A 24,441-nucleotide genomic window follows, 5' to 3' on the forward strand; every position below is an offset into this window, starting at 1 on the left:
CATGCGCCGGCTCACCCCTCCCTAGCCTCGCCTCAGCGCGATCACGCATGCGCCAGCTCACTCCTCCCGACCCCGCCCGGCCACGGATGCGCATGCGCCCTGCGCGGAGCGGTGGGAGGCGGAGCCAAGGCGGGGCTTAGCTGAGGGCACGCCCCCGCCCGGGCGCTCCGCGGTACAGACGGACAGACCGGGGATGGGACAGACGGACACGTCCGTGGGCAGACGGGGACATACAGGGACACAGACACGTAGGTGGGCACAGGGACCGTCCAGCCCGCAGGGACACCTCCGCCTGTCGTCCTCCCCCCACCCCCGGGACAGACATACAGGGTCCTGCACAGCCCAGGCAGGGACAGACAGACGGACACGCAGACATCCCCCCCCCCCCCAAAAAAAAAAACGAGCCCAGGCGCCGTTCCCAAGCAAGAGTTTATTTGCGAGGAGGAGCAGCACCCGGCAGCGAGCTGGGCCCCTTCCCAGACACGGTGCAGGGCCCAGAGTGGGGCTGGGGGACACACACACCCAGGACCCCCCCCCTCCCCGGGGGGGCTGCTCCGCCGGCACCGAGCGGGGACGGTGGCACCGAGCAGCCTCCGGCACCCGGTTCCAGCGTGGCACGGGACGCCGCAAGGTGCCGAAGCCGAACTGGGACGGCGGTCGTTACCGCGACGCCGTCACGGGTTGCGGGGGTCGTGCCCGAGAACCGCAGGAAAAGGGGTTCAGCTCCGAGAGCATGGTGTCACCTCGAGATAACCCTGCTCCCCCAAAGCCAGGCAGTAGTGTCGGGAACGCAAATTACAGCTCGTCCGGCTGTTTCCTTTGAGGGCCGAGGACAAATGTCCACTCTCGGGCTGACACGGACGTCTCTGGTCTGGTCCCAGTCTCGCAGGGGCTCACGGAGTGGTTTTAGCTGGTCACGCGCGTGGGGACACGGCCCACGGCATTTCCCGGCAGGGCTTCGGGGTGTGCAATTCAGTCGGCGTCTCCCTTTTTGAAAGGGGGGGATTGAGCGCTGCAGATTTTAGGAGGGGAGCAGAGGACATTGCTGAGGGTTCAGCAACGCCGTGAGTCCGCCTCCCCACGCCAAAACACCCCAGCGCTTCTCCTTCCAAGCAGCCCAGTTTTTCGGGTCAAGAAAGAAGTGATTCGAGGCAGCCCAGCCTCAAAAGCATCCATAAAGGGATAAGTCAGCTCTCGCAGACGGCAGGGAAGCAGAAAGGCTGCTCACGGACTTGGGGGAAACCACACGGATCTGGGTCTGTCACTGCTCCGCAGCGAGCAAACCTTGGCCGCCGTGGATGAGAAGACAAAGCAGGACCTCCAGTAGTGTGAAACCAAACCGTCTATGTACAAAACTCCTGCCCAGCGTCACGTCTCTCCGCTCGCTGCCTCGGGGAAGCCAGGCTGACTTATCCCTTTACTGGTGGGTGCTCAGCCCCATGGCCGGAGTCAGGAGATCTCGTTGCCGAAGACCTCGAGCACCAGCGGCGTGAGCTGCATGCTGTGCTCGGGCTGGAAGGAGAGGCAGCGGTACTGCTTGGAGTGCTCCTCGTTCAGGCTCCGTAGGTCGGCCAGCTTCTGGATCATCTTGGCGTAGAGCAGGCGGCTGCCGGGAGGAGGGTGCCTGCAGCGGATGTAGGTCTGGAGGATCTCCGAGAGACGATCCTGGAGGGATTCCACCAGCGAGGTGTCCTGCACGCCTGGGCGATCTAAGAAACACCACGGGTGCAGGGTGACTCCCTTCCCTTTTCCCAGCTGGCCTCAATAGAGAGGCAGGGAAGGGTGACATTTTTGGGGACACAGCCAAAACCTGGCAGGTTAGCGACCCTGCAGCATGCGTGTGCTCTCACCTGGGGACAGGATGCAGATGGCCATGAGGAGCACGTGCTCTTCTTCGTGAAGGTTCAGCTTCTTCAAGCCAACCTGGAATTTCACGAGCGGCTCAAGCAGGTCCATGCTGTGGCCGGCTGGGAAGAGAAAGGACCTTTAGCACAGCCTGTTCTGGAACAAGATCTCCCACAGCTGAGGGACAAGCGTGGAGCTCGGCAGCTCCTCTTTCAGCACAGCAGAGAGCCGGGACAGTGGAAGAGGACTTTCGATATAGCTTAAAGCATGTTGGTTTTTAATTGTACTTTTCTCCCTAGTAGTTTCTCTGAAGCAGGAGATCATGGAGCAGATTTTGCTTTTGAAATCCACAAAGACAATTAACCTACAAATGTTTTGCCTCCTTATCACCACTTCCACACTGCACTGTGTCCTGCACAAGCATCACAAACCCCACCTGGTGTGCCCAGAGCCCTCCCTGCAAGCAGCTCTCTTTCCTGCGCTCCGTGGGTGCCAGCTGCCCCACGCCTGGTCCCCACGCGCTCCTTGCTCTGCCTGGTTTCCCTGGGATCGCGCTGGGGGATCTCTGCCCTTGCACTAAGGATCTTGGCAACCCCAGGTTACTCTAAGGCTCTTCCAAGCGCAGGGAGAGATTTAAGGTCCATATGTATCATCTGCACACCCTGTTCTCTGTGCTGGTCCCCAAGTCTAAAAGTGGGGGAGTTTTAGGGCAGGATTCACCACCTTTCCTAGCAGAAAGGCTTCCTGGCTGCAGAGCAGCAGCGGTGAGAAGGCGCAGCAGCGGTGAGAAGGCACAGCAGCTTTCCAGCCCTCACTGGAGCTCGGAGCAATCGGAACTCAACCCCTGATGCACGGCAGAGGACTTGAAGACAGCTCTGAGCTACAGCCATGCCCTGGCTTTGCTTTTCTTCAGGAGTTAACGGCTCTTTCCAGCCATCCGGCGTGGCTGCGGCATGCACACGTGTCCCGCAGCGCAGGGCTCGGGAGATGAGAGAACACGGCTGATGCCGGGACGGGTGTCTCAGCCCAGCCGTGACACCACCAAGGTGCTGGTGCTGCCGTGTACCGCAGCCGTGCCGCCTGGCAACACGTCCCTGCTTGCTGACTACTCAGTCTGGGATTTTTGCATCTGAGTTTAAGGCTGGGATGACATTCTTAGCCCACAGCAAGCAGGAGAGTGTCTGGCAGCCTTTACCTTGGGTGACATCGCTGATCCTGTACTTGAAGTCATTGCTGCCGCAGGTCCACGTCATGTCCTCGAGGGTGAAGGACTGGTTCGAGCGCAGCATGATCACCTCGATGGCGCTGGATTTCAGCAGGACAATCTGGTCCTCTGCTGCCAGGTCCCTGGGCAGGGGGAAAAGGGTGATGTGAGACATGTCCAGTGAGCAAAGGAGCAGAAACCTGCCACCCATGTGCCAGGTTCTCCATCGGTAACCCAGTCCCTTTGCTGGGGACACCCCAGCTTCTCCCTCACCCCAGGTTTCTTGGTGATTAAGCAGCAGGTATTTCTGCAGCTACTTTTATTGAGTGGCACCACCCAGCACCCCGGGCACGAGCGTGGAGTTAAACAGGACCTGAGGTCCTTCAAAAACCAGAATGGGGACTGCTCACATGGCCTCAAGCAGCTTAGGAGCTCAAGCATTTTGCTGACAGAGTCTAGGTGAATCAAGGTAGATAGGAGAGGAGTAACCCCAGGAAGGAGGAGAGACAGAAAACGTGAAAGTAGGAACAGACCTGGGAAGGGAACAGAGCCCAAGGGACAGCTGTGAAGATGAAACAGAGAAAAATGGTCTGGCTGTGAAGGATAGGACGGGATTCCTGAGAGTGGAAAACCGCCATGGACATCGGATCTGGGATCAAACGTCTCACCTGAATCCTGGGATCATTTTGGCAAAGCCAATCACCTTCTGTATGCTGTAGCTGACCAGGTCGGCCAAGTGCGGGAGCATGGAGAGGTGGGAGAGGTCGATGTTCATGGAGGAGCTCTCGTCATTCTCCTCGGAGAGGACCAGGTTTGAAAACATCTGGGGCTCCACAGACTCTGGAGAGAGGGAGATGGTCAGAGGGTACCTCAGTTGTAGGCAAGACATTACGGGTGAGGGGAACGATGCCAGCCCGCAGCAGGAATGGCATCCATCCTGCCAGGAGGGCTTTGCATTGCATTTAGGCAGCAGGACATGAGGAACAGGGCTGAGAGCAGTCATTTGCTGGCTGCCAACAGCATAAAGTTTTTTGCACTGGGGCCTTTAACTCCTCTCCTGTGCTGTGATCGAGTCTAACTGCAGCCAGAGCAGTGACGACGCAGCCCAGCGTCCACATTCACACTCCTCTTGGCCATCCTGGAGGGCTCAGACACGGAGGTCTGCAGGGCCATGATCCAGCCAAGCACTTAACACTTTTTGCTCACAAAAAGCCTTTGCAACAGCCCCAGGAGGGTCTTACAGTTAAATAAGCTCCCCAGAAGAGGTAAAACAAAGGTCTGAATGGCCAGACTGAGGTGAAGCTGCTGCACCTCTACCCCCCTCACCTATGGAGAGACGAGCGAGGTACCTGGAAACGTGCTGAAGGCATCGGAGCCAAAAAGGTCACTGGAGTCCTCCGACGACAAGTCCTGGGTGAGGATGGAGGAGGACCTTGCTGCCCCCCTGTTGCTGGGGTTGCTTCTCACGGGGGGCTGGAAGAGAGAGCAGGACATGAGGAACAGGGCTGGGAGAGCAATTTGGTGGCAGGCGTTCGCCTGCTGCCAACAGCATCAAGGTTTTTGCACTGGGATTTTTAACTCCTCTCTAATGAGAAGTGGTGGGATGAAATGGGTTTGGTGCATCTGGGCAGGAAATGCTTGGTCCTGTGCACGGGAATTGGGGTTTGCGTGCCCCAGACGTACCCGAAACTTGGTGAAGTCAGCGTACGTGGGGTCATAGGTTTTGCGATGAGCCTCAAGGAGGATGTCAATGACTTTCTGCTGCTCCTCCGAGAGTTTGGGCTTCAGGCTCTCCTTGAGTGCCTCCTCCTCCTTGCGCTTCAATATCATCTCACGCTTCCTCTGAACCTCCTCGTCCGTCAGGATGACTGCAGGGACAGGGAAAGCATCAGAAAGAGCTGCAGGGAAACAGGGACTGAAGCAACCCCAGGCTGCTACAGCCAGCGTCCCCATCACCTTGCTAATCAATTATTAAACACGCATCAACCCCATCCTGCTCCTGTCCTCGACTGTGGGGTCACGGCTTCCCGCTACGAGACCTGGACAGTTTATAGCCCACTTGGGTGCTGTTAAGCAAGGACCAGGTGCAATAAGGTCACGTCAGCGCTGCCATATGTCTGCTCTGCACTGCGACCTTGCTGTTTGCTCGGTGCTGTCAGGTGAAAGAAATCTTGATCCTGCAAGACTCAAGCCAGCGGGTTCATCTCACTCCAGCGCTGCTGTCAGTGCCTGACAACAGAGGGAGCCCAATGCGGCATCGCTCAGCCTCCTCGTCCGGCTGTAGCAGCAATAGTCTGGGTATCCAGCAACGCTTCTGCAGCATCGCAAGTATTTTTAAGTTAATGGGACATATAAACATAACCCCACTCCCAGGGTGGGTGTTTACGGCTTGTATTATGGGTGACAGCCTTCAGCAGCAGCCAAGGGTTGGACTCAAAGGCTATCAATATGCAAGGCTTCTCCCATTTATTGAGGGAAGGGGAGCATCCACAGGCAATTTGGGCTCAAGTCTTACTTTTATAAAAAGAGCTTAAAAACCTGAATAGCCTCACAGGGTTGAAAGAGAAGAAAAGCAACAGGGAGCCGCAATGATCTCTTGGGGAAGCAACCCCCCCCATCCTTGTAACAGAGTCACACATTCACAAAAGCACTCATTAATACACTCCACTGGCGGGTCCTAAAAATAGCAATGCCCATTCCTCAAGATGTTATTAGCCCTTTAACCAGTCATTAAAGAAAACCCAAGCACGTTATCTGATGACAAGGTGGCTTTCTGCCTGCCTTGGGCTGCAGAGATTTGATGCTGGGTGAGTCAAGGTGGAATTTGGGACGAGAGTTTGGTGAAGGGCAGTGGGAGCCACGGTCGCAGGGCTTGAGGCAAGGAACTGTTTGCAGCCCCTGCTCCCCTCTGCCACCTTTAGCTGACGGCATTTTTCCAATGCATTTTCAAACTTGCACAATCTCAGAGGGGACTTGAAGATCTCAGAGGCACAGGAACAACCGGCTCAGGCCGAAAGGTCGCTCCAATGATCAGCACATTATGGCCAGCTCTGCAGGGGACAGCATGACTGCTTGGGGAGAAAAATTAGGGTTTTGCTTTCTCCCGTCCTGGTTCTTATTACAAAAGCATTGGATCCATGTGGGCACTCCATGCAAGAAGGGAAACTGTTCAGACATGGGGCAGCATCTGTGAGGAAAGAGCCACATGGGGCTGGGAATGAGGATGGGGCAAAGAGTCAAGGGCTTGGGCTGTGGCCATAGTGTGCAAAGTCTTTGCCAGCATGACCTGTCCCAAGCATCGGGGCTTCAGAAGGGATTATTGCAGATGTCTACACCGAGCAAATCTCAGATCCTGCAAGTGAATCAATCCAAAATTAGGAAGCATCTGCAGAGCAGATCGGAAAGAAAAGGATGTTTCTGTGTTAGGGCAAGACTGCAAGGGAAATCAACTTGGGATTTCCCACCCACCTTTAAGAAATCCAGCCCTCAAACAGATTTGAAACAGTGAGGCAGCAGCATTTCTCACGCTGGTAGGAGTTGAAAACCAAGAGGATTTCCCAAAGCATCATTTTGGCGGGGGAGCAAATGCTGGCAAGGTTTGTTCCCCGCAGTACTATCGCCTGAGGCAGCCAAGAGTTCCCTATACAGGGTCTATGCAACAAAGGATCCAGTTTCCCACTATGTCCCAGGGCTGCTGGCTGCACCAAAGCTCGGCAGTGCTGCACATTGGTGCGCATCCATTGCCAAACTGCCAGCAATGTTGACAGAAAGGGACGGCAGCAGGTCCTGGGTTTGGTGTTTAATGCTCTGATAGGACTTGCTGGAGCCTACAGGAGACTAAAACCCAAAGGAAGCCCTGCAGGTGTTTAAAAAAATCAGATAAAAGGAGAATTGTGATTCCCTTCCAGCTTGTCTGGTGTTGCGAAGGCCAGTGCCATGACGCAGCGGTACTTGTGCAAGCCACAACACAGCCCGGCATCGGTGCTGCGGATTGAGAACCACCCCCGGCGTTTCTGGTGAAATCATTCCTGGTAATGCTGGGGAGCAGCAAACCTGAAACGCACCTTGCTTGGCTGTGCCGGAGGAACGGCTTTTCGGTAGGACCGGGGGTAACGTGGACAAGGGGTGCCAGCATGGTGACTTGCCTGCTTTATAAAGATCTGAGGAAAAGGATTTGACCCTCAGTTGTACTCACAGGGGGATGGATGTTGCCCACCACATCCCTGCCTGCCTCCAAGGGGAATACAGGACCGGGAAGTGGCTTGATGCCTGCACCTTCCACTTGACATCCCAGCTCTGATCTCTTTCCAAACACTGAGCTGGAGACATCCAGCCACAGACTCCTGGCACAACCGACGACGTGGCTGAGCGTTTGTGGGCTGCCCTGACCCAAAGTCCGTGCACAGGCTGAGATAACATCTGGCCATCGCTTCCAGACAGATGCTGGCCCTCTTTGTGAGACACCACAAGGCAGCAGGGAAGGCCACGGCCGACACCGAGGGTAGCACACGAGGACGCAGCCGGCCGGGTGAGGATACAACCCCGCAACCCCAGCCAAAACCAGGGGCTTGGAAGTGCTGGAGGATGATACGGAGCAGCACGGAGGCAGACTCGCTCTGTCAGGCGAGGAAAGAGCAGCCAAACATAAAGCAAAAATGAAGTTTAGGAAATATCAAGCATGAAGCATGTTCGCTGGATGGAGTTTGAGCATTTCATTGAAGCTTGAATGGTGGGTGCTTCTGCCTGCCCCAGCTGGAGCCAGGGACAACTGTCCAGCCCTGGGGGTGCAAAAAGGCCCCTGGTTGTTCCCCCACCCTGGGACAGCCTGCCCGGCACAGCCATCACGGTGGGGTGGTATTTGGGATCTTGCTGGGACAGTGGCTGCGGTGAGGGCTGCAGAAACACCCCTTGCAGGAGCAGCTTTAGGGTGATTCACGGCTAGATGAGGGTCAAGCAGCAAAAGAAGCCGTTTAATATGCTGTAGGGACAAGGCACATGCATCAACGTTGGGAATCATCCCCTGAGCAGCCCTGCAGGGCGTTGTGACCCCACTTAGCTGCCAAGGATGCCCAGGATCACTCTGCACCAGTTCATGCAGTAAATACCCAGGATGCACCCTTTAAAACTGGGGAGCGAAGCCTAATTCATCCCTGCTGCTTCTCCCAAAACTGCACCTTTCGGCCCCACTGACCTGCCCCAAACCCCAGCTGTCACCACCCCGGGATGCCTTTGTCACTGGAAGACAGAGCCTTTCTAAAGGCGGCCAAATCCCTGCAGGTGTAATTGGCAGCACAGCCGACGGAGACAGGGATGGGACAAGGGGTGACACAGACAGAAAAACCAGATTGCACAACAGGAACTCAAACACTGCGATGGCTGGAGGGAGGGTAATGGGATGCTATGGGCTGGCTGGGTAGTGTGCATCACCTACAACACGTGGGTTTGCACAGAAACCAGAGAGGAGGAAAGCTTGCAGCAATAGGCAAGAAGCAGCGATTTAAATCGCAGGTCCCAGACCCTTGCTGGAGCAAATCAGAGCAGCAACAGCAGCTGCAGGGCCCCCAGCTACTGCTCTTCCCCCCGCCAAGGAGGTTGTGTCCCTCCGACACAGCTGAGACATGACTAACCGAAGCGATGCTTGCACAGATTTCGGAAAGGGCTTTCCAGATGCTCAGCGCCTGCCGGCTTCCATGCCTACTCTAATTACAGAGGACGCTGGATGTTTATAGCGCGTCCTTCAAGCCCGTGGGGAGCGGAGACGCTTCCCAGCCAGCCTGCGAATGCCGGCCGCCGCTAAGTGACGTTTTCCTGGATGGCCACGACTCTCGCCTCCCTCTCGTCCTCCTGCTTTGCCTCTCGGCCAGTCTCTGGTGTCAGCATGGGTCCCAGAGGCCGGCATTGCACAATGCTGCCGTGCAGCAGCTCACAAGCTGGGGAATAACATATTCCATGTTTGGGGCAGCTGGGACTTTTTTTGCTCTGAGTATCACCGCCTATTCGGGGAAGCAGAGGAGAGCTGGAAAGGCCACCTCCCTCCTTGCTCACCCTTGTCCCGCAGTCCCACCCTAAACAACCGTAACCCTGCTGGCTACTGCTGCCCTCGCACTGCCTGCTCCCCTCAGCACCTCCTCTCCTCTCCTGACCGACCGGGGAAATTCCCCTCTCCCGCACAATCTCCTTCCAGTTTCTGCTCCTCTCCCTGGCTCCGAGATGACGGTTTGTTTTTTTTTCTCCTCCTCTTTGGGGATTTTCAGCACTGAGATCATAAATCGAGTCTCGTGGTGAGGATGCTGAGCATCAGCTGTGACTACAACCAGATGCCAGCAAGCCTTTTCCTTGGAAAAGGGGAGAGAAGATCCATGGGGTGCTGACTCCAGGCAAACTACAGACCTTGCTGCAGCACCAGGGAGGGTGATTAGCTGCAACGACCTTCTCTGATGTCCAAGGACCCAGCTGCAGAGGGACAAACCGCCCCAGCTGTGGGGACCCTCCCAAGGAGACTCACTGATTCCCAGCTGACTGGCACCACGACAAGCACAAAAAACCTCCCCGGCAGCAAATAAGGTGGCAGGGAGAGGATGAATTCAGTGCCATGAGATTGCTGCAGCCCCGGGGAGCCCGTGGGTCCCTCCAGCTGCTTGATTTGGTGATGCATAATTTATCTTTCTGTTTTGTGGCCACACCTTTAGACCGTCCAGGACAGACGACCTGTCCCCCATCCCTGTGTGAATACGCTGTGAACGCTGGAGAGCTGTTAAAGGCTGGGGGAGAAGGTGCAGAGACACTAAGAGAGGTGAATCACCCAAAGGTTATGGGTGGCTGCGGAGCCCAGGTCCATCTAACGCCCTGTGCTTTGGCCAACGTGGCCCCGAGGGACGAACGTCCCTTCTTGAGCTCCAGGCAGTTGGCAAAAGGCAATTTTGCAGGGCAGAAGGAGTAACTTCAGCATTTCCTTGCCACCCAAACCAGTGCCAAAGCAGGCAGGATAGTCCAGCAACAGAGTCTTCGCCCCTCTTTAAAGTACGTTAGTGCTAAGCATCATCCTAGGAGAAACCAGCAGCAAGCAGACAGGGTAGCCGGAGGCATCCCTAGGTTGGAGACCTGCCCTCCTTGTAGCCATCCGAAGGGAAACCGCTCCCGAGGGTGGTGAAAGGAGCGTTCCCAAACACCATGGCTTGGGCTGTGAGGTGGATTTCTCCTCTGCCGATCACACACCCCACAGCCCCGCAAGCTTGCCCTGCGCTTTACCCTGCACAGATAAGACGGGCGGAAAACCACAAATATTTGTTAACATTGGCTGCAGACAACTTGGGGTAAACCCAGGCGTTGCGGCAAGGCTATAAATCCTGCTCCAGCCTTATGGCTGTAACCTCAGCTGCCCTCCAGCTGCCACCTCCTCCCCTCTCTGGTCCCTCCTCAGGGGACAGTGGCCACCCTGACGTTGTCCCCAGCTCCCCAGGGAGCGCCGGTGGCTCAGGGCTTTTGCGCCGTACGAGTTTGAACTCGCATGATCCCTTCGCCTTTCTGTGCCTCCCTCACAAGCACTGGTTCCTCCAGCCCATCACCACAACGCCTGGTCCACAGGTTCGGCTGCACCCAAACATGGACCATGCGTTGGGAAGCGACCCTTGGCATGGCCATGCTGCCACTGGTCTCAGCCCTGCGTGTTTTGGGCTGGAGATGATTTCTAAAATCATCCAGACCATACAACCACCCCACACTCCAGGGATGGAGAAGGGTCTGCCTTCACCAGACCCCAAATTAACACAGGGACAAGGTCTGCCGGGGTTTGCCCTCTTCCTCCCCCTCTGTATCACACTCTCATTTCTGCTTCGGACTCAGATCCCGTCGGCAGCGGGGTCAAACTTGCCCAGCCTTGCCCATGGGGCTCCTCATCGCCTTCAATGACAGCCTGGGGAAGACACAAACTCCCCTCAAGAGGTTCAAGATCCCTGATTTGACCTAAAAATAACAGCAGCACACCTTGTTCCCCTTCATTTAACCATCAGCAAAGTCCACAGAAAGGCTATTTTTAGTCTCCTTAGGTTAGGTTTTGTTAATCCAGTAACAGTTTGCTAACAGGGTCGCTTATAAGTTAACTCCTGCAGAGAGCACACACATCCCTGGGACCTGGCCCTGGCCGGGGTGCAAACATCTCACGCATTGCTGTCACTGAATTTTCCACTCTTTCCTGGGTAATTAACTGGTGCAAGTCAACACATTTGCCTCATTAGCAACGGCTACGGACCGCACTGACTGGCTACCATGGGCTCACACGTCCACGTGCTCACCCAAAACATGGGTACACATGGTGTGTTATATGGTCTTTTTCTCCCTCTTCATGGGACACAGCTGGTAGTTTGAAAGAAGATGATCCAGGGGCCTTCTCTTCATCAGGGTTCTGCTCAATCTTTGGGACAATTGGAAAGTTAGGCATTTTTTTCTGCAAACACCTACAAGTTCCGATTTTCTGGAGGACCCGGGTGCTTTGGTGGCACTCTGTGACATCGAATGCTGGTTGCTCTCTGCTCACCACGTAAGGAAATGAGCATCACTTCCATTTTCCAAATTTTCAGGTCCATCAATCATTCGACATGACGTCCTGTTTGCAATGTCTCCTAGCAGAAGGCTGTTATTTTGGTTTGAACACTACCCGAACACCAGCCTTCTCCTGAAGACTTAGGATGTGGAAAGCATGTGTACGTAGGAGGAAGTGTGTCAAACAGATTTTATTTTTAAAAACTGCTTATCTATAAATATAGTTGAAGAAAATAAATATTTGGACAACATTAGCGTGTTTGGATTGGGTTAAAAACTACTTTACTTCCCTCTGCTATTTACTTAACTCTCTGCTGTGCACGTGGCTGGATGGACGGACCTAAGTTGCAAGCATAAGGGCCCAAAAAAAAAAAAGCCCAAGAGGTATGGCAGAGCAAAATGCAAGCCAGTCCCACGTTGATGAAATTACTGTCACTGTAGGGAAGCTTATTCAACTCTCCCCGTTTGGATGCAGCAAGGAGCATGCAAAAACGCGTTGGAGAGGACCATGACTTTGCACAGGCATGACGGGACTAAGTTCAGTCAGTGTAACCGGGAGGTAATCAGAAACAGCCCCGGATGCTCTGGCTAAGCTGATGTCCCCAAGAGCCAGCAAAGGCAACTTGGCTCTGATAAAAGCAACTCTCCAGATTGCTAACCACCACCGGAACCGCCTCAATCATTAAATGAGCTCCTTTCAATCATTACCCACCATATCCCCTGCCCTTTGCATCCTCTTTGAATGCTCGTAGGGCTTTCAGGCTTTACTCTCGCATGCCTTGCCTTCTGCACAACACATTAATTGAGAAGAAAAAGGACAACACAGCATGAAGCCGGGCCGTTCCCCACGGGATGCGTGTCCGCATACTCACACTCTTTCATCATGCCGATGTCCACGCAGCGCTTCAGCCGACACGCCTGGCAGTGACGCCGGTTGTCCTTGGTGATTTTGCAGTCACCATTGAATGGGCACGTGAACATCGCTTTCCTCTTCATGCTTCTCCTGGAAAAAAAATGGAAAAAAAACCCCATCTTGGGTCAAGTCAACACCATTTTGACTGTGCAAGAGGCTGCTCCAAACATCAGGAGGAGATGCAAGCACAAATTCAGCTCTCTGGACAGCAAACTGCTGGAGAGGGATTGCTAAGAGGATGCTGGAAACATTTCTGACCTGACTGTTCAGCTCAGCGGGTCGCTCGAGAAGACTAAGTTGGAGAGGCTGTACCTGGTTGGTTGCATCTACAGGTTTGATCTTAATGGTTCGGGCATTGCTAGACAGCACGGAAGAGAACTTCTTACAAGGACACAGCTGAGGGGTTCAACCATAGGTTAAGTAGGTTTCTGGTTTTGAACAGGTATTTTGAAGGCCAAAAGAAGGGTGGAAGGATTGTAAAGAAACCCCCACCAGCAGCAAAAGAAACCAGGATGGAGGCCGGTATGTACCAAAGCAGCCCATGTTATTAAATATTTACCAGCCTTTAAAGCCTGGCTTTGCTAGAATAACTGGCTGGAGCACGTGTTTGTGTGTGCAGGAGAAAGAAATCTCACTGCAGGATACAAGAGAAACAACACTTAACATAATAACCCTCTCTTCCACCAAAACCACACCGTGCCACGTTAATCCACTGTTGCAATCGGGACTGTAAACCTTCCAAGTACAAAGGGTCAAGGCCAGAGCTCCCAGCAAAAACTCGCCTTTCTGCGGGGCCATCCTGCGCGATTTCCACTAATGACACATTACAGGCATAGCTGAGCTGGTCCATTAAGGGCGGTTTCTCCTCTGCATTCGGAGATGCCGAGTCTTTGCTTTGGAGAAAGTTACTCAATGATCTGCCATCAGCCAGTGAAGCTTATGTCTGGATTTGCAAGTATTTCTAAAGGTGCCGCTCACTTTAAATGAAGAGGTGATTTTGAATGGAGGTAAACCAAACCCAGGGCGCCTCCAGGCTGGAAAGTCAAAGTGAGGATGTTCAGAGGCGTAAATGGAGCAGAGAAGCAAAACCGAGATACAGTTCAGGTACAACAGTAAGAAATCTGCCACCAAGTTAATGATGTATTTCAGCACTGGGATGGAGAGTTTCCTGCTAGAAAGAGTTGCTCTTCTAGCAATAAAATCCCTCCACGATGCTGAGCTGATGGTGCACGACCCCTGCGCTCTGCGGGCAAACAATGTGGATGTACCAAATTGGGTGGCTGCAGGCTGAGAGGGCGATGGCAGGGGGGCCCCTCCAGCCCAGGAATGGCGCCAAGCCTGCGCTTATAGGGTATAAATATAAAATATGTTCTTGGGCTGCAGACCCGAGCAGCACGTAGCATGCAATTAGAGGCTATTTTAGAAAGGGAGATGTAAACAAAGAGGCTTTACTCTCCCTTCACCTAACATGAATAAATGCATTTAGGAAAATTAATACAGGAGAGGCGGATGGCAGAGCCCTCCACAACCTGCCTTACACTAAGAAATTCCTGTTTCACCCAGCAGCCGGCTTTCAGTTTGTCGCTTTTCTTTGGGTTTTCCCCTTCCCCCAAGACCAGCAGGACCTTTGCTGTCCCAGAAACGGGGACAAATGTGGCCCAGCTCAGGGGCAAATCAGGATTTGAAACCAGACACCCCAACATCTCCCAGTTTCGGTGAGCGCCTCTGTTTTTGAGCATCTGGGGCAGGCAGGCGGCTCGCCTTTTCCCCCGTAGCCCACGGCAAGGCTGGGGAATGCAGAAACAAGCCAGAGAAACACGAGGCCCTCGGGCAGGGAAAGATGTCCTGTGTGCAAGGGCAAGCCAACATTACGGGTTTGGTATGAAAATTGCAGTTTATTCGAATACAGGGTGGCTGGGCACAACAGAGGGTTTTTCTAAGCAGCCACTTCTCTGCCCCAAGGGTCCACGGCTCTCAGCTACGAGGGGCCGCGAGTTACACCAGCAGCACAGAGGAGCAGCCGGCCGTCCCACACTGGGAGCTCACGCCGTCTGGCTCCGGTGTATTTTTATAAAGCCCGAGAACTAGCCGTTTCAAGGCTCGTTTAAGATCTGTGTCCCAGGCAGGCTGCCGAATGTTAAAAATAACGAGATCCCTCCCTGCGCAAAGCCAGCCCGCGGGTGAGAGTAAACACGGCCGCAGCAAGGGAAGCTGGGGTTTGCCGAGCAGGGAGTGATGTGCTCCGAGGTCGGGGTGGCCGTACCTGGTGGGAGAAATAGGGACAGCATTCCCAGGGATGCTCTCTAACATGACTCACTGCCTGCAAATGCAGTATGGCAAAGGACAGGCTGCTGTGCACGGAGGGGCGATGTCCATCGCTCACCGGTGCTTGCGGGGTGCCCATCCCACAAGGACAGAAAGAGCCCATCTGGCTTTATTTCATGCAACAGATCTGGAGAGCACTCCAGCCACAGCGAGGACTGCGATTTGCCTAACTCCAGCTCCACAAGTCAGGAAACCTGATCGTTAACCACCCCCTGACTGCAAAGGTTGAGCTTTGTGCTTGGTTTTTGGTAGATATATGCCTGACAGTCCTACCTAGTGCACTGGGGAGAAAGCAAACCCCAGTGCCTCTATGAAATGGCTTTTAGGTTATCAGAAATGTGGAGTTACCTAAAAGCCAGATGGTGAATAGCAGCCCTGACAGCCCCCACCAGAGGGAGGGCAAAGCCTGGTCCAGACCTGCATCATGTGGCAGGTATTAGTGCTGTGCTCTGTCCTTCCCCTTTACCAGACAGGGCTGATCTTCAAAGTAACTCTTTCTGAGTTTTTTTTATTAGCAAACTGGGCTTTCAATACACACAAAACTCCCACATTTGCAGAACCTGTGAGATAACATTTCCTGACAGCTACGCTACTCATAACCAAACCCCGCAGTGGCCTTCCTGGCACAGCCTTTCTGTCACCCACCACCAGGCTAATAGGCGAGGAGTCATTTTGGCACCCAGGCTGCAGCAGAACCACCTCTCAAAACCATCACAAACCACTTGGGGTAGGATAATCCCCTGTTTCTCCCCCATTACACCTACACAGCCCTCCAGGGAAGCCCCTCGGTACTCCAACAGTCAAGTCAACAGCAGGAGCGGAGCTGCAGCTCTCCGACACCCATTTTGCATCTGTTTGCATTTTCTCCCCCAAATCCTGCCAGCTCCATCCCCCACTTCTGAGCCCAGGAACGCTCCAGACAACTGCACTTTGCCTTGAAATATCTTGAGACCCCTGGGGAAGGAGGAAGAGGGGATGGATTTATTTTAAAAGTTTCATGTAGAACATGGCAAAGAACTGGGGAGGAAGGATTACAGGAGTGGGGGATGCAGTGATGCAGACAGGATGGGTGGGGACTTTGTAGGTTTTGAAATACCCAGAACCTTTTTCCAAGCAGCTCTGCTATCAATGCCCAGTGTCATTGCACCAGGGGAAAACTAGGACTGTAGAAGAAACTAGAGAATCCACGGATGCTTCAGCCAAGTCACAGCAGAATAAATCACTCTGGCTTAGCTGCTTTTTAAGAGCTCCTGAGCAAACAGTAGAGCTCAATAAAAGGCTACTGTTGCCGTTGGCATCATTATTAAACAGCAGACTTTGAAGCCAGCGGCCAAAGGTTGCCTCATGTCTGTTTGTGCTGCAGGTTACACACACGTTTGAGCACCCAGAGGTGCCAATAAACTCCTAATGCCATTTATAGAGTCATTAAACCCAGGACCTCCTGGGGGACTTCACACTGGGGAATCATGTCACACAGTACATCCCCAAGGCAGGTGAGATCCACCTGGAGATCTTCCAGCAGTTCTGCTGTCACCCCGGCGAGGCAAGGCTCAGGCTGCACTTTGCCGCATCCCTCTGCGACGGTGCACAAGGTCCTGAGTACGCAGGAACCAGTCTCAGTCCAGCCCACAGAGGAGGCAAAGTCACATCTACAGCCTGAGCACACTCAGCAAAAGCTGTGAAACCTTCCCAAGATTTTGCTGCTGCAGTTCGATATTCACAGCTACTCAACCCCTTTTAGCCCCTTCCAGCCAAGGCTGCGAGTCTGACGTCCCAGGTAAGTGTGATCAGCCACTCTAAACTGATACCAGCAAAAGTTGAACAACAGCAAGTGCACGCAAGCACAGCCTGTTATAAAACCCAAGGTGCTGGCAGAGGGATGCACAGCTTTTCTAGGAGAGTTTTAGGGGTCCAGGCTCTTCCATGGCAGTGCTGCTATATTTTAATGCAGAAGGCACTTCGACACTGTGGCAGCTGCAAGCATTAATTCAGTGATGGAAAATGGCATGTAAACAAGCCTGTGTAAGCCAGAGGGAATACACCAAGACCTAGCTTGGGGAGAGCGTGCCTGGAAAGCAAGATCAAAAAAAGTAGTAAAAGCCTTAAATTGAAAATAAAGGCTTTATATGGGGCATGAAGGGCTAGCTGAAGATGAAAGCTTTTCATGTCATTAAGATGTCTGTTCAGAAATACTGTCACAGTTGTACGTCTTGCATGATTACAACAGTGCGACAATAGAGATGGGGAAGTGCAGCAGCAGGGCTCACAACATTAGTGCAAGAGCCACATCACACCCAGGAAGGGTTCGTCAAGCAGCACTGGCCATTTCAGAGGTCAAAACCAGACCATTGCCTCTGCATACAATGGGGATGGTAAGGTCAGGGACACCAGACCAGAGTGCAGAAGAGAGCACCTGAGAATTACTCATTTAGTGGTAGTAATTGAGGAAAATGTTGTTGCTCAGGTTGGCCAGGCTTCAAATCTGCCCTGTTCAAAAACAGACTGCAAGACTGTGGTATGTGAAAACCCCCATCTAGCCCTGAAATTCCTGCAAGAGGAGGAGTTATGACTTTGCTGTGAAAGTTCAAGCTCTGGTTGCTGTAACAGCCCAGCTCAAGGTGTAAAGCTGTGCACTCCAGTGTTTGCAATCCCACAGCCACCTGTGCCACCATCTCATTACAGTGCAAAATACTTAAGCAAGGCTTTTCCCAGCCAGTCCCTTGCCAGTCATTATCTTGTTTCATTTCACCAGCGCTTAGTCATTCTCTCACTTGGTGCAAGCGATCTGAACTCCCACGTGAATTGTTCAGCACCATCTGTATGGGAGCATCGCCTTGACAGACACAGGGGTAAAACCGAGCTGCTAACAAATATCCACAAACCTCCCCAGACTCAGAGACCCCAGCAGCTTTCAGAGCTGTTTCTGCCTTGCTGAGGGTCAGCTTGACACCGCTCAAGACTCCCACCTGACACTGGAAAAAAGCCTCAAAACAGCTGCATATACAGCCTACGGCTACTTTAAACCCCCAAGAGCCAGAGTGGTGACTGAAAGACTGCCTGATTTTGGAAAGAGCTTGGTGCCCACTCCAGCAGGTGGGCAGAGGACCCCATGCTCATACACAAGTGCACAGAGCTTCAGAGCAGACATTAGAGGCAGCTTGCTTTAAAGAATAGAAGTTTGTGGCCATCATACCAGTTTAGTTTCAAAGATGGCTAGTTTCTGGTGTATTTTCCCAGGTGCCATCCATAGTGTGCTAGAGCCTCTTACACCCCTGCCTATACAGCACGTGGAGGTCTGCAAGGCTCCCAGACAGATGGAAGTCTCTGGCTAAGGGGAAAACAACATATTTCCCAGTAGCAGGGTGCCACAGCAAGCCACAAGAAGGGAAATAGTTTGTGATCTCTCCATTATCAAGATTTGCAGGCATGTCAGCTGTCTGCAATGCAGGCACAGGTCTGGCAAGGCTGTCTGCAGCCCAGCTTTGCAGGGATGCAGGTAACTGGAAGAGCAGCCAGGCAGCACCCTGCTGATCAGACCACCTGCTCCTCCAGGCTTGCTGGTAAGATTCCTCCTCCCCAAAGACCCTCACTCACCTGAAGAAGCCCTTGCAGCCTTCACAGGTCATGGCATTGAAGTGAAAGCCAGTGGCTCTGTCTCCACAGACACCACAGATACGGGGCACGTTCCTGTCAAACTCGCCAGCTGGGTCAGAAAGCGATGTGCTAGCAGCCATGGTCTCCATGTCTGGGAGAGCAGAGAAAGCCAGGTATTTATTTTGTAAAGCTGTCACAGCTTTACAAAGAGCAAATTGGATGCAAATAAAAGGCTTTTTCCTTGGCTTCAACACTGTTTGGCAAGAGAAACTTCTCTGTTCCCTTTGGCTCTGTGCACTAACACCACCAAAAAGCAGGTTCTAGCCAGTTTTTAGTAAACGTACACATTTGCTCATCTACCCAGTAAAACCAGGACTGATGCCCCCTTCCCATACCCCAACCTTAAACACAGCACAGACCATGCTCACAGTAGTTTGCTGTGCTTCAGTGGAAGAACTCCTATAGCCCACCCCAAACCCAGATTGTTTTTCTCCCTCTCACTCCTTCGCATTTGTTTTCAGAAAGCCTTGAAGGGACCAGAATTCACCCAGATCGATGCTGTGAAACCACAGGGAGAGAGGTCATGCCGCCCGTACGCTGGTGCAGAATTTCCCTTGTGCACTGACAGGAAGCGGCACCAGCACACTCATGCCAGCTCCCGTAAGTGAGAAAAATCCCAAATACAAGTCAAGTGAACGTTGTTTTAAAAAAAAAAAATCTTCAACAGGGATGTAAACAAGGGAGGGAGGAAATAGTACTCCCAACGCAGATCGCTGAAATGAATATTAAAATGAAGCTTTTAATAGACTTTACCTGGCTTACAATATCCACTGGTAGAAGTCTGTCTGCTATTAGAAAGACCAAGTATCTAAAAGCACTGGGAAAATAAAGGTTAGAAGTTTTCACAGTGCAAAATCTTGGTAAAGACCACACTGAGACTGCAGTTTCAGATGGCACCATCCAGTAGCTCAGTAGAACAGGCTGTGTTTGTAGCTCAGCTTACCCTGTGAGTTCTCAGCAGCTCCCGTGCCTCAGTCTCCCCATACACAGGGCAGAGTTACCCCTTCTGCACATCTCAGGATGAGAAATTTTAAGTTGATTCAAGAGCTTCAAACAAGCCTTTTTTGTTTGTTTGTTTTAAGTATGGCTAAATGTTTTCTCAAGAGGCACTGCAGATAGCTGCAGCATGCTGCACTGTCTCTAGTCTGTTTTCAAAAGGCTTTTAGCTGGTGCTGGAATTGTCCTGTGTAAAATACTCTTTATCAGTCACTCAGTAACTCCAGACAGTGAGTCTGGAGCAAAAGTGAATTCAGAAAAAAGCAAGAGGACAACCCTACAATTTAAGTCTCACTCTAAGTCTACCAGCCTGCTATTGCTTGATCCCAGTAAAGCCTGGACTCCTCTTGATCCCCTGCCAGGGTAGAGCAGCTCTGCAGAGCTTGCACACAAAGCCCAAAGGCCCTTCCGCCAGCAAGTAATGTCCCTGGAGGACCTGGGGACGTATAGCTCCCAAAGCAACTCCGGGAGCTTGGAGTTTTCTCTGATCTTGGTCTCACCTGTACTTCACCTGAAACTTAGCACAGCCAACAGTCCTAGCACCTTTAGATCAGAGTCCTAGTCACCTATACTGCTTGGAGAAAGCCCCCAGGAAAAGACAGACACAACCCCAAGGACAACATCCTCTGTGCGGAGGAGGGTTATCACTTACCTGTATCTGGAAGATATGCCATGCTCTGCTGGTGCACTTCCCAGGAGCTCTGGAGCTGGGACATGGAGCCACCTGCAATTAAAAAGACAGACAGGACACAGTCCGAGACAGCTCAAAACATCAAGGTCGATGAGTCAAAGGAGAGTGTCCGACTGCACGCCCTGGTCCCGGCTCGCTCCAGCCCCTTGGCGAGACGTAAGCACCATGCCCGGGGTGGGGTGACCTTGAAATAGCCTGCCAGCTCGGGTACCACTTGTCTGGTTCCCACACCACCTCCTCACCGCGGAACCGTGGGGAGATATCGCAACACCCCGGCCACCCTCCGTGCGCTGGCGGGTTGCTAAGGGAGCCGGAGGAACGCACTGGTGAACGCAGCGGCCACCCTCGGCGAGGGCAAGGGCACAGGAAGGAAAGACAGCAGGAGGTGCTCAGCTCGTTCCTTTAACCTCAGTAATATTTTCCTATAAATTTAAATTTCACAATTCAGCCTGCCAAGCGTGCAGCAGCGTGAGACCCACTGGCTTGCGTGGGATGGCATAAAGCAGAACTGAATGGCTGCTATAAACATGGGTCCTCCTGCAACAGAGCATGCATGCTCAAAGTCAATGGGATCACCGCAGCACTGAGTATGTGGAGCTTTTCTTTGTTCTTCCAGCAGCTCTGCTCGTGGATGAGAAGCACCACACCGGCACCAGGCTAACAGTGTTGAGACAGAGCTAGGAAAAGGTTTTATTTAGGTGCTTAGCCTTCCTTGAGCTTCTCAAGGCCTGGCTAACCTGTATTAGCAACAGGGTGGTAAGTTGGCTTGTCCCCATGGGTCGCTCCACTGTTCAGCAGAGACTCACAGCCCTCAGCGATGAAGGTGCCACAACATAGGGCCAAAGCAAGGAGAGCTGTGGATGCAAACTGTGTCCCACGGCCAGTCAGCTCACAAAACGTGCCTCCAGCCAGAGGGTTTATTCTCCTTGAGTGCTGCGCTGCAGGACAGCGCTGCAGCTACCACCAAGGGTCACGTCAGGAGCGAACAGCCAAGAGCAGCACTTGCGGATGTCCCCCCGGGAAAGCAGCGCGCAGTGGAGCTTCTGGATCTGGGATAAGCCTGAGACTCACCCATGCTTGGCAGAAACCTGCTCAGGCCAGCTCCCAAGCACCCTCCCGAGCATCCGCCTCTGTTCCACCAGGTTTTGAGTTCCATAGGGGGAAGTAGGGCGCAGAGAGCCCCGAGCAGGCTCGCCTTCCTGAAGGGCTGGATTCCAGGAGTGCCAACAGCCACTGCATACTGGGCCATGGCAAAACACCCGCTGAGCTCCCAAACTGGAAGCTGCTCTGTTGGTCATGCAGGGCATCTCTCTCCAGCAAGCATCAGGGCTGCTTTTGGGTGAAGACCCTTGTGGAGACCTCAGCAAACCTCCTCCCTGCCATACAGACATCCTGACGCACCATTTAATACTGCCCCAGTGCTTTGTCTTGGTCCCTGCTCTACCACACCTTCCCAGGACCATGCATGGGGACACCTCCAGCATCATGAGGCAGGATGGGGAAAGCAGGTGCTGATGGCAACCAGTCACCCTAGGAGAGGTCTCCTCCCACCCTCATCATGCCTTTTGCTTTCTCCAGTTCTCAGTTAAAAAAAAGCAAGACATTATTTGGTCACCAGTGTTGTAATAAGTCTGTGCCAGATGCAATTCCCACATGGATGGTGGCACTGCTTCAACCTACCATCTCTGACTTCTTGGAAAACGTTACTCAGCCCCATAATGGAAGTGACGTCAGTGCGCGGGGTGGAGCGTGCATGGGAGTTTCCCTCCACCCCCATGAAAGGTCGCCCATTCATCAAACCTGACATTTAGCCTTCACCTCTTGGAAGAAGCAAAATAATCTGCATTAGAAGCACTGACCTCTTTCGAGCAGAAAGGTCAAACCAGTTTTGTGGCTGGTTATAGCAAAGTTGCATCAACCCAGTTATTGCCCCAGCAAAGCCCCGGGGTTGGCTCTGAGCAGCCATGCTTCGCTAAATCTAAGGTTTCCCATCACCTCATTCCCAAGGCACCAAATCCATGCATAGGTCAGGAAATTTCAACCTTCAGATGATCCTTCTTGGGGGTTTGTACATAGCTGTCACAGCAGCAAAGCTCAAAGAGCCACAAGATGCTGGCGGGGAAGGCTGCGTGATTGTAATTAGCAACCGGAACCCTCCACTGGGATGCTGCCAGATGATGCAGCAGCACAGAAGCCACCATGGTCAAGGTTTAAAGACATGGGAAAAGTTCACCTGCAGGAGACACCGAGAGGGAAAAACAGTGCAAATAAGCCAGCTGACTGCTGTGCAAAGGGCTCCAGTTGGTAGCTCGGCTCCAGCATCCCTGCCAGCAGCTGTTATTTAGTCCAGGGTTGCAATAGATCCCTCATACCTGGGAAGGCAAGAGGATGCAGCAAGGCAGAAGCAAGAGCTGGCCGCCCCTGTGTCCACCTCCCTGCCTTCCCCAGAGGGGTGACTCACTTCTGCTGGCCACCGGTGCCGGGAAGACCCAACCCAAGCTGGTGCCATGCCTCCCCCTCCGTCTGTCCCTGCGCACAGCCGGCGACGCAGCCGGCCCGTCTCCCACCGGCGTGGGACGGACCAGTGATGCAGCCCTTGCACACGCACAGCCTCCATCGCCGCAGCTGGAAGAGTCATTAACCCCAAGCAGGAAACATCTCCCGCTTTGGCCTCCAGCCTCGTCTGAGTAACCAGAGCTCCGCAGATGCGGACCAGGGGCAGGCAGCAGCTTCCCAGAGCAGGTGGCTGGTGGTGAAGCACGGACAGAGCCACACGCTGCTGGCCAAGAGCCTCGTGTGAGCAGCAGTTCAACAGCTGCGCTCAGGGAAAGCGGCACACAGCCGGGAAGATAGAACACATCTGCTAGAAGCAAAACAACGGTACAAGGGGGGGAGCATCCTCTGGAGGGGTTTGCCCTTCCCCAAACATAACCCAGCTTAAAGGCAACCAGGCAAGTCATCCTGAAAATTAGTGTAACAACCATTGAAAGCACAGCCCAGTGACCGTGGGGTGGCTGCAGGAGCACTGGGACCTCCAGTATGGGGTACAGGAGGGGCACCAGTGCCGCAGGACAAGAAACGAGAGCATGGAAAGTTACCTGCATGTAGAGGGAAACAAGCACAGTGTCTGCTCTTCTTCCTCCTTTACGCCGAGCCCAAAGGAGAATCCTTTGCTTTTAAGTCCATATATATTTCCAAGTACCCTCAGTAACCACTCAGAAACTGGTAGGAAGTACTTTGCTGAGGTGTTTTCTCATGCTTTATCACTTTCCTTTTTCTCTTGCCAACTTGCAAAACTCACACTCACAGCTCATCAGGACTTGGCAGAAGGGAACAGGCTTCGGAGGATGACTGCTCCCGCCGAAAGCCTTAGTCACTCGCGTTCAGTGTCTGCACAGCAGCAGGTTTCCTTCCCAGCATCGCAGCACCAAACTGCTTCCTTCCTTCCACTAGCCACAGCAATAGCCAGAGCTGGGAATAACACGCAAGCTAAAACAAAACCAGAGCCAGAAACCAGTGCCAGAGGTGTGATGGGAGACTGGTTGTGGGGCTGCTGCTCAGCAGCCAGCTGGGCTTCAGATGCCCCACACTTCCCTGACGCACAAAGCCAGAAATACGTTTTAATGTGAATGTCCAGCATAAGAAATACCTAGAAGCAAGGCCAGGGCTTTGTCTGGCCAAGGCTACAGGTCTGTATTCAGCGAACTGCTCCCCAGGAGGTTCAGGCTTTGCTGAAATTTGGGGGAGAAACCAAGAAGTCTTTGGTGTTTTGAGACTACCATGACTAAACATTTTCAGGATGCAGAAAATAAACCATTACAATACTGTGAAAGTATTTGTCACATTCTCAGTATCCTTGTTGCTCTGTCAAAATGCATTTTTTTGTGAATTTATTTGCTAAGCAAGACAAACAAACAAAAAAAAACCACCTTTACCTGCATGGCCTTAAAGGAATAGGCTGGTTTCTGAAGTCTAAGTAAGTCCTCACCCTTGGCACTACTCTGACTTGCTGCTGAAGATTCTTAAGTCTTAGACAGACCCATTCATTTACATGGAAGTTTTACTATTTTCCTGGCTCACACTCAGTTAACACCACTGTTGACATGTCAAAACAAAACGATGCTCCATGGAGTCTCTGCAGAGCCTCTGGCAACACACTTGCATTTTAAGAAGCTTTTTCCAGTACAAATCAGGCTATTAATAACATCTAGTTGCAGCATGCGAGCAACCCCTTTCTCTATTAAAAAAGGCAATTAAATAATTTCCTTCTGTAGC

The 24,441-nt window shown here is 52.9% G+C and overlaps 1 protein-coding gene across 1 annotated transcript; it reads right to left on the bottom strand.

Moving 5' to 3' along the window:
• Window positions 1–415: 415 nt before the first annotated feature.
• On the bottom strand, window positions 416–23,289 carry VDR (vitamin D receptor). Its single transcript, XM_069806387.1, has 10 exons — window positions 23,265–23,289; window positions 20,128–20,199; window positions 18,420–18,570; window positions 12,460–12,590; window positions 4,733–4,917; window positions 4,399–4,522; window positions 3,718–3,889; window positions 3,041–3,192; window positions 1,851–1,967; window positions 416–1,709 (listed from the first exon to the last, which is right to left on the bottom strand). The coding sequence occupies exons 2-10, from the start codon at window positions 20,189–20,191 to the stop codon at window positions 1,450–1,452; spliced, it is 1,356 nt and encodes a 451-aa protein (XP_069662488.1). The 5' UTR covers window positions 20,192–20,199; window positions 23,265–23,289; the 3' UTR covers window positions 416–1,449.
• Window positions 23,290–24,441: the final 1,152 nt, after the last annotated feature.

This window comes from Haliaeetus albicilla, chromosome 18, assembly GCF_947461875.1.
Source record: "Haliaeetus albicilla chromosome 18, bHalAlb1.1, whole genome shotgun sequence".
Classification (NCBI taxonomy): domain Eukaryota; kingdom Metazoa; phylum Chordata; class Aves; order Accipitriformes; family Accipitridae; genus Haliaeetus; species Haliaeetus albicilla.

Excerpts from the sequence above, each read along its gene's own strand:
- VDR (XM_069806387.1), bottom strand. The coding sequence starts at position 20,191 with ATGTCCCAGCTCCAGAGCTCCTGGGAAGTGCACCAGCAGAGCATGGCA. Across the intron at positions 18,571-20,127 it reads GGCATATCTTCCAGATACAG|ACATGGAGACCATGGCTGCT; the intron begins GTAAGTGATAAC and ends CTGCTCTCCCAG. Across the intron at positions 3,890-4,398 it reads TGCCTTCAGCACGTTTCCAG|AGTCTGTGGAGCCCCAGATG; the intron begins GTACCTCGCTCG and ends CCCTCTCTCCAG.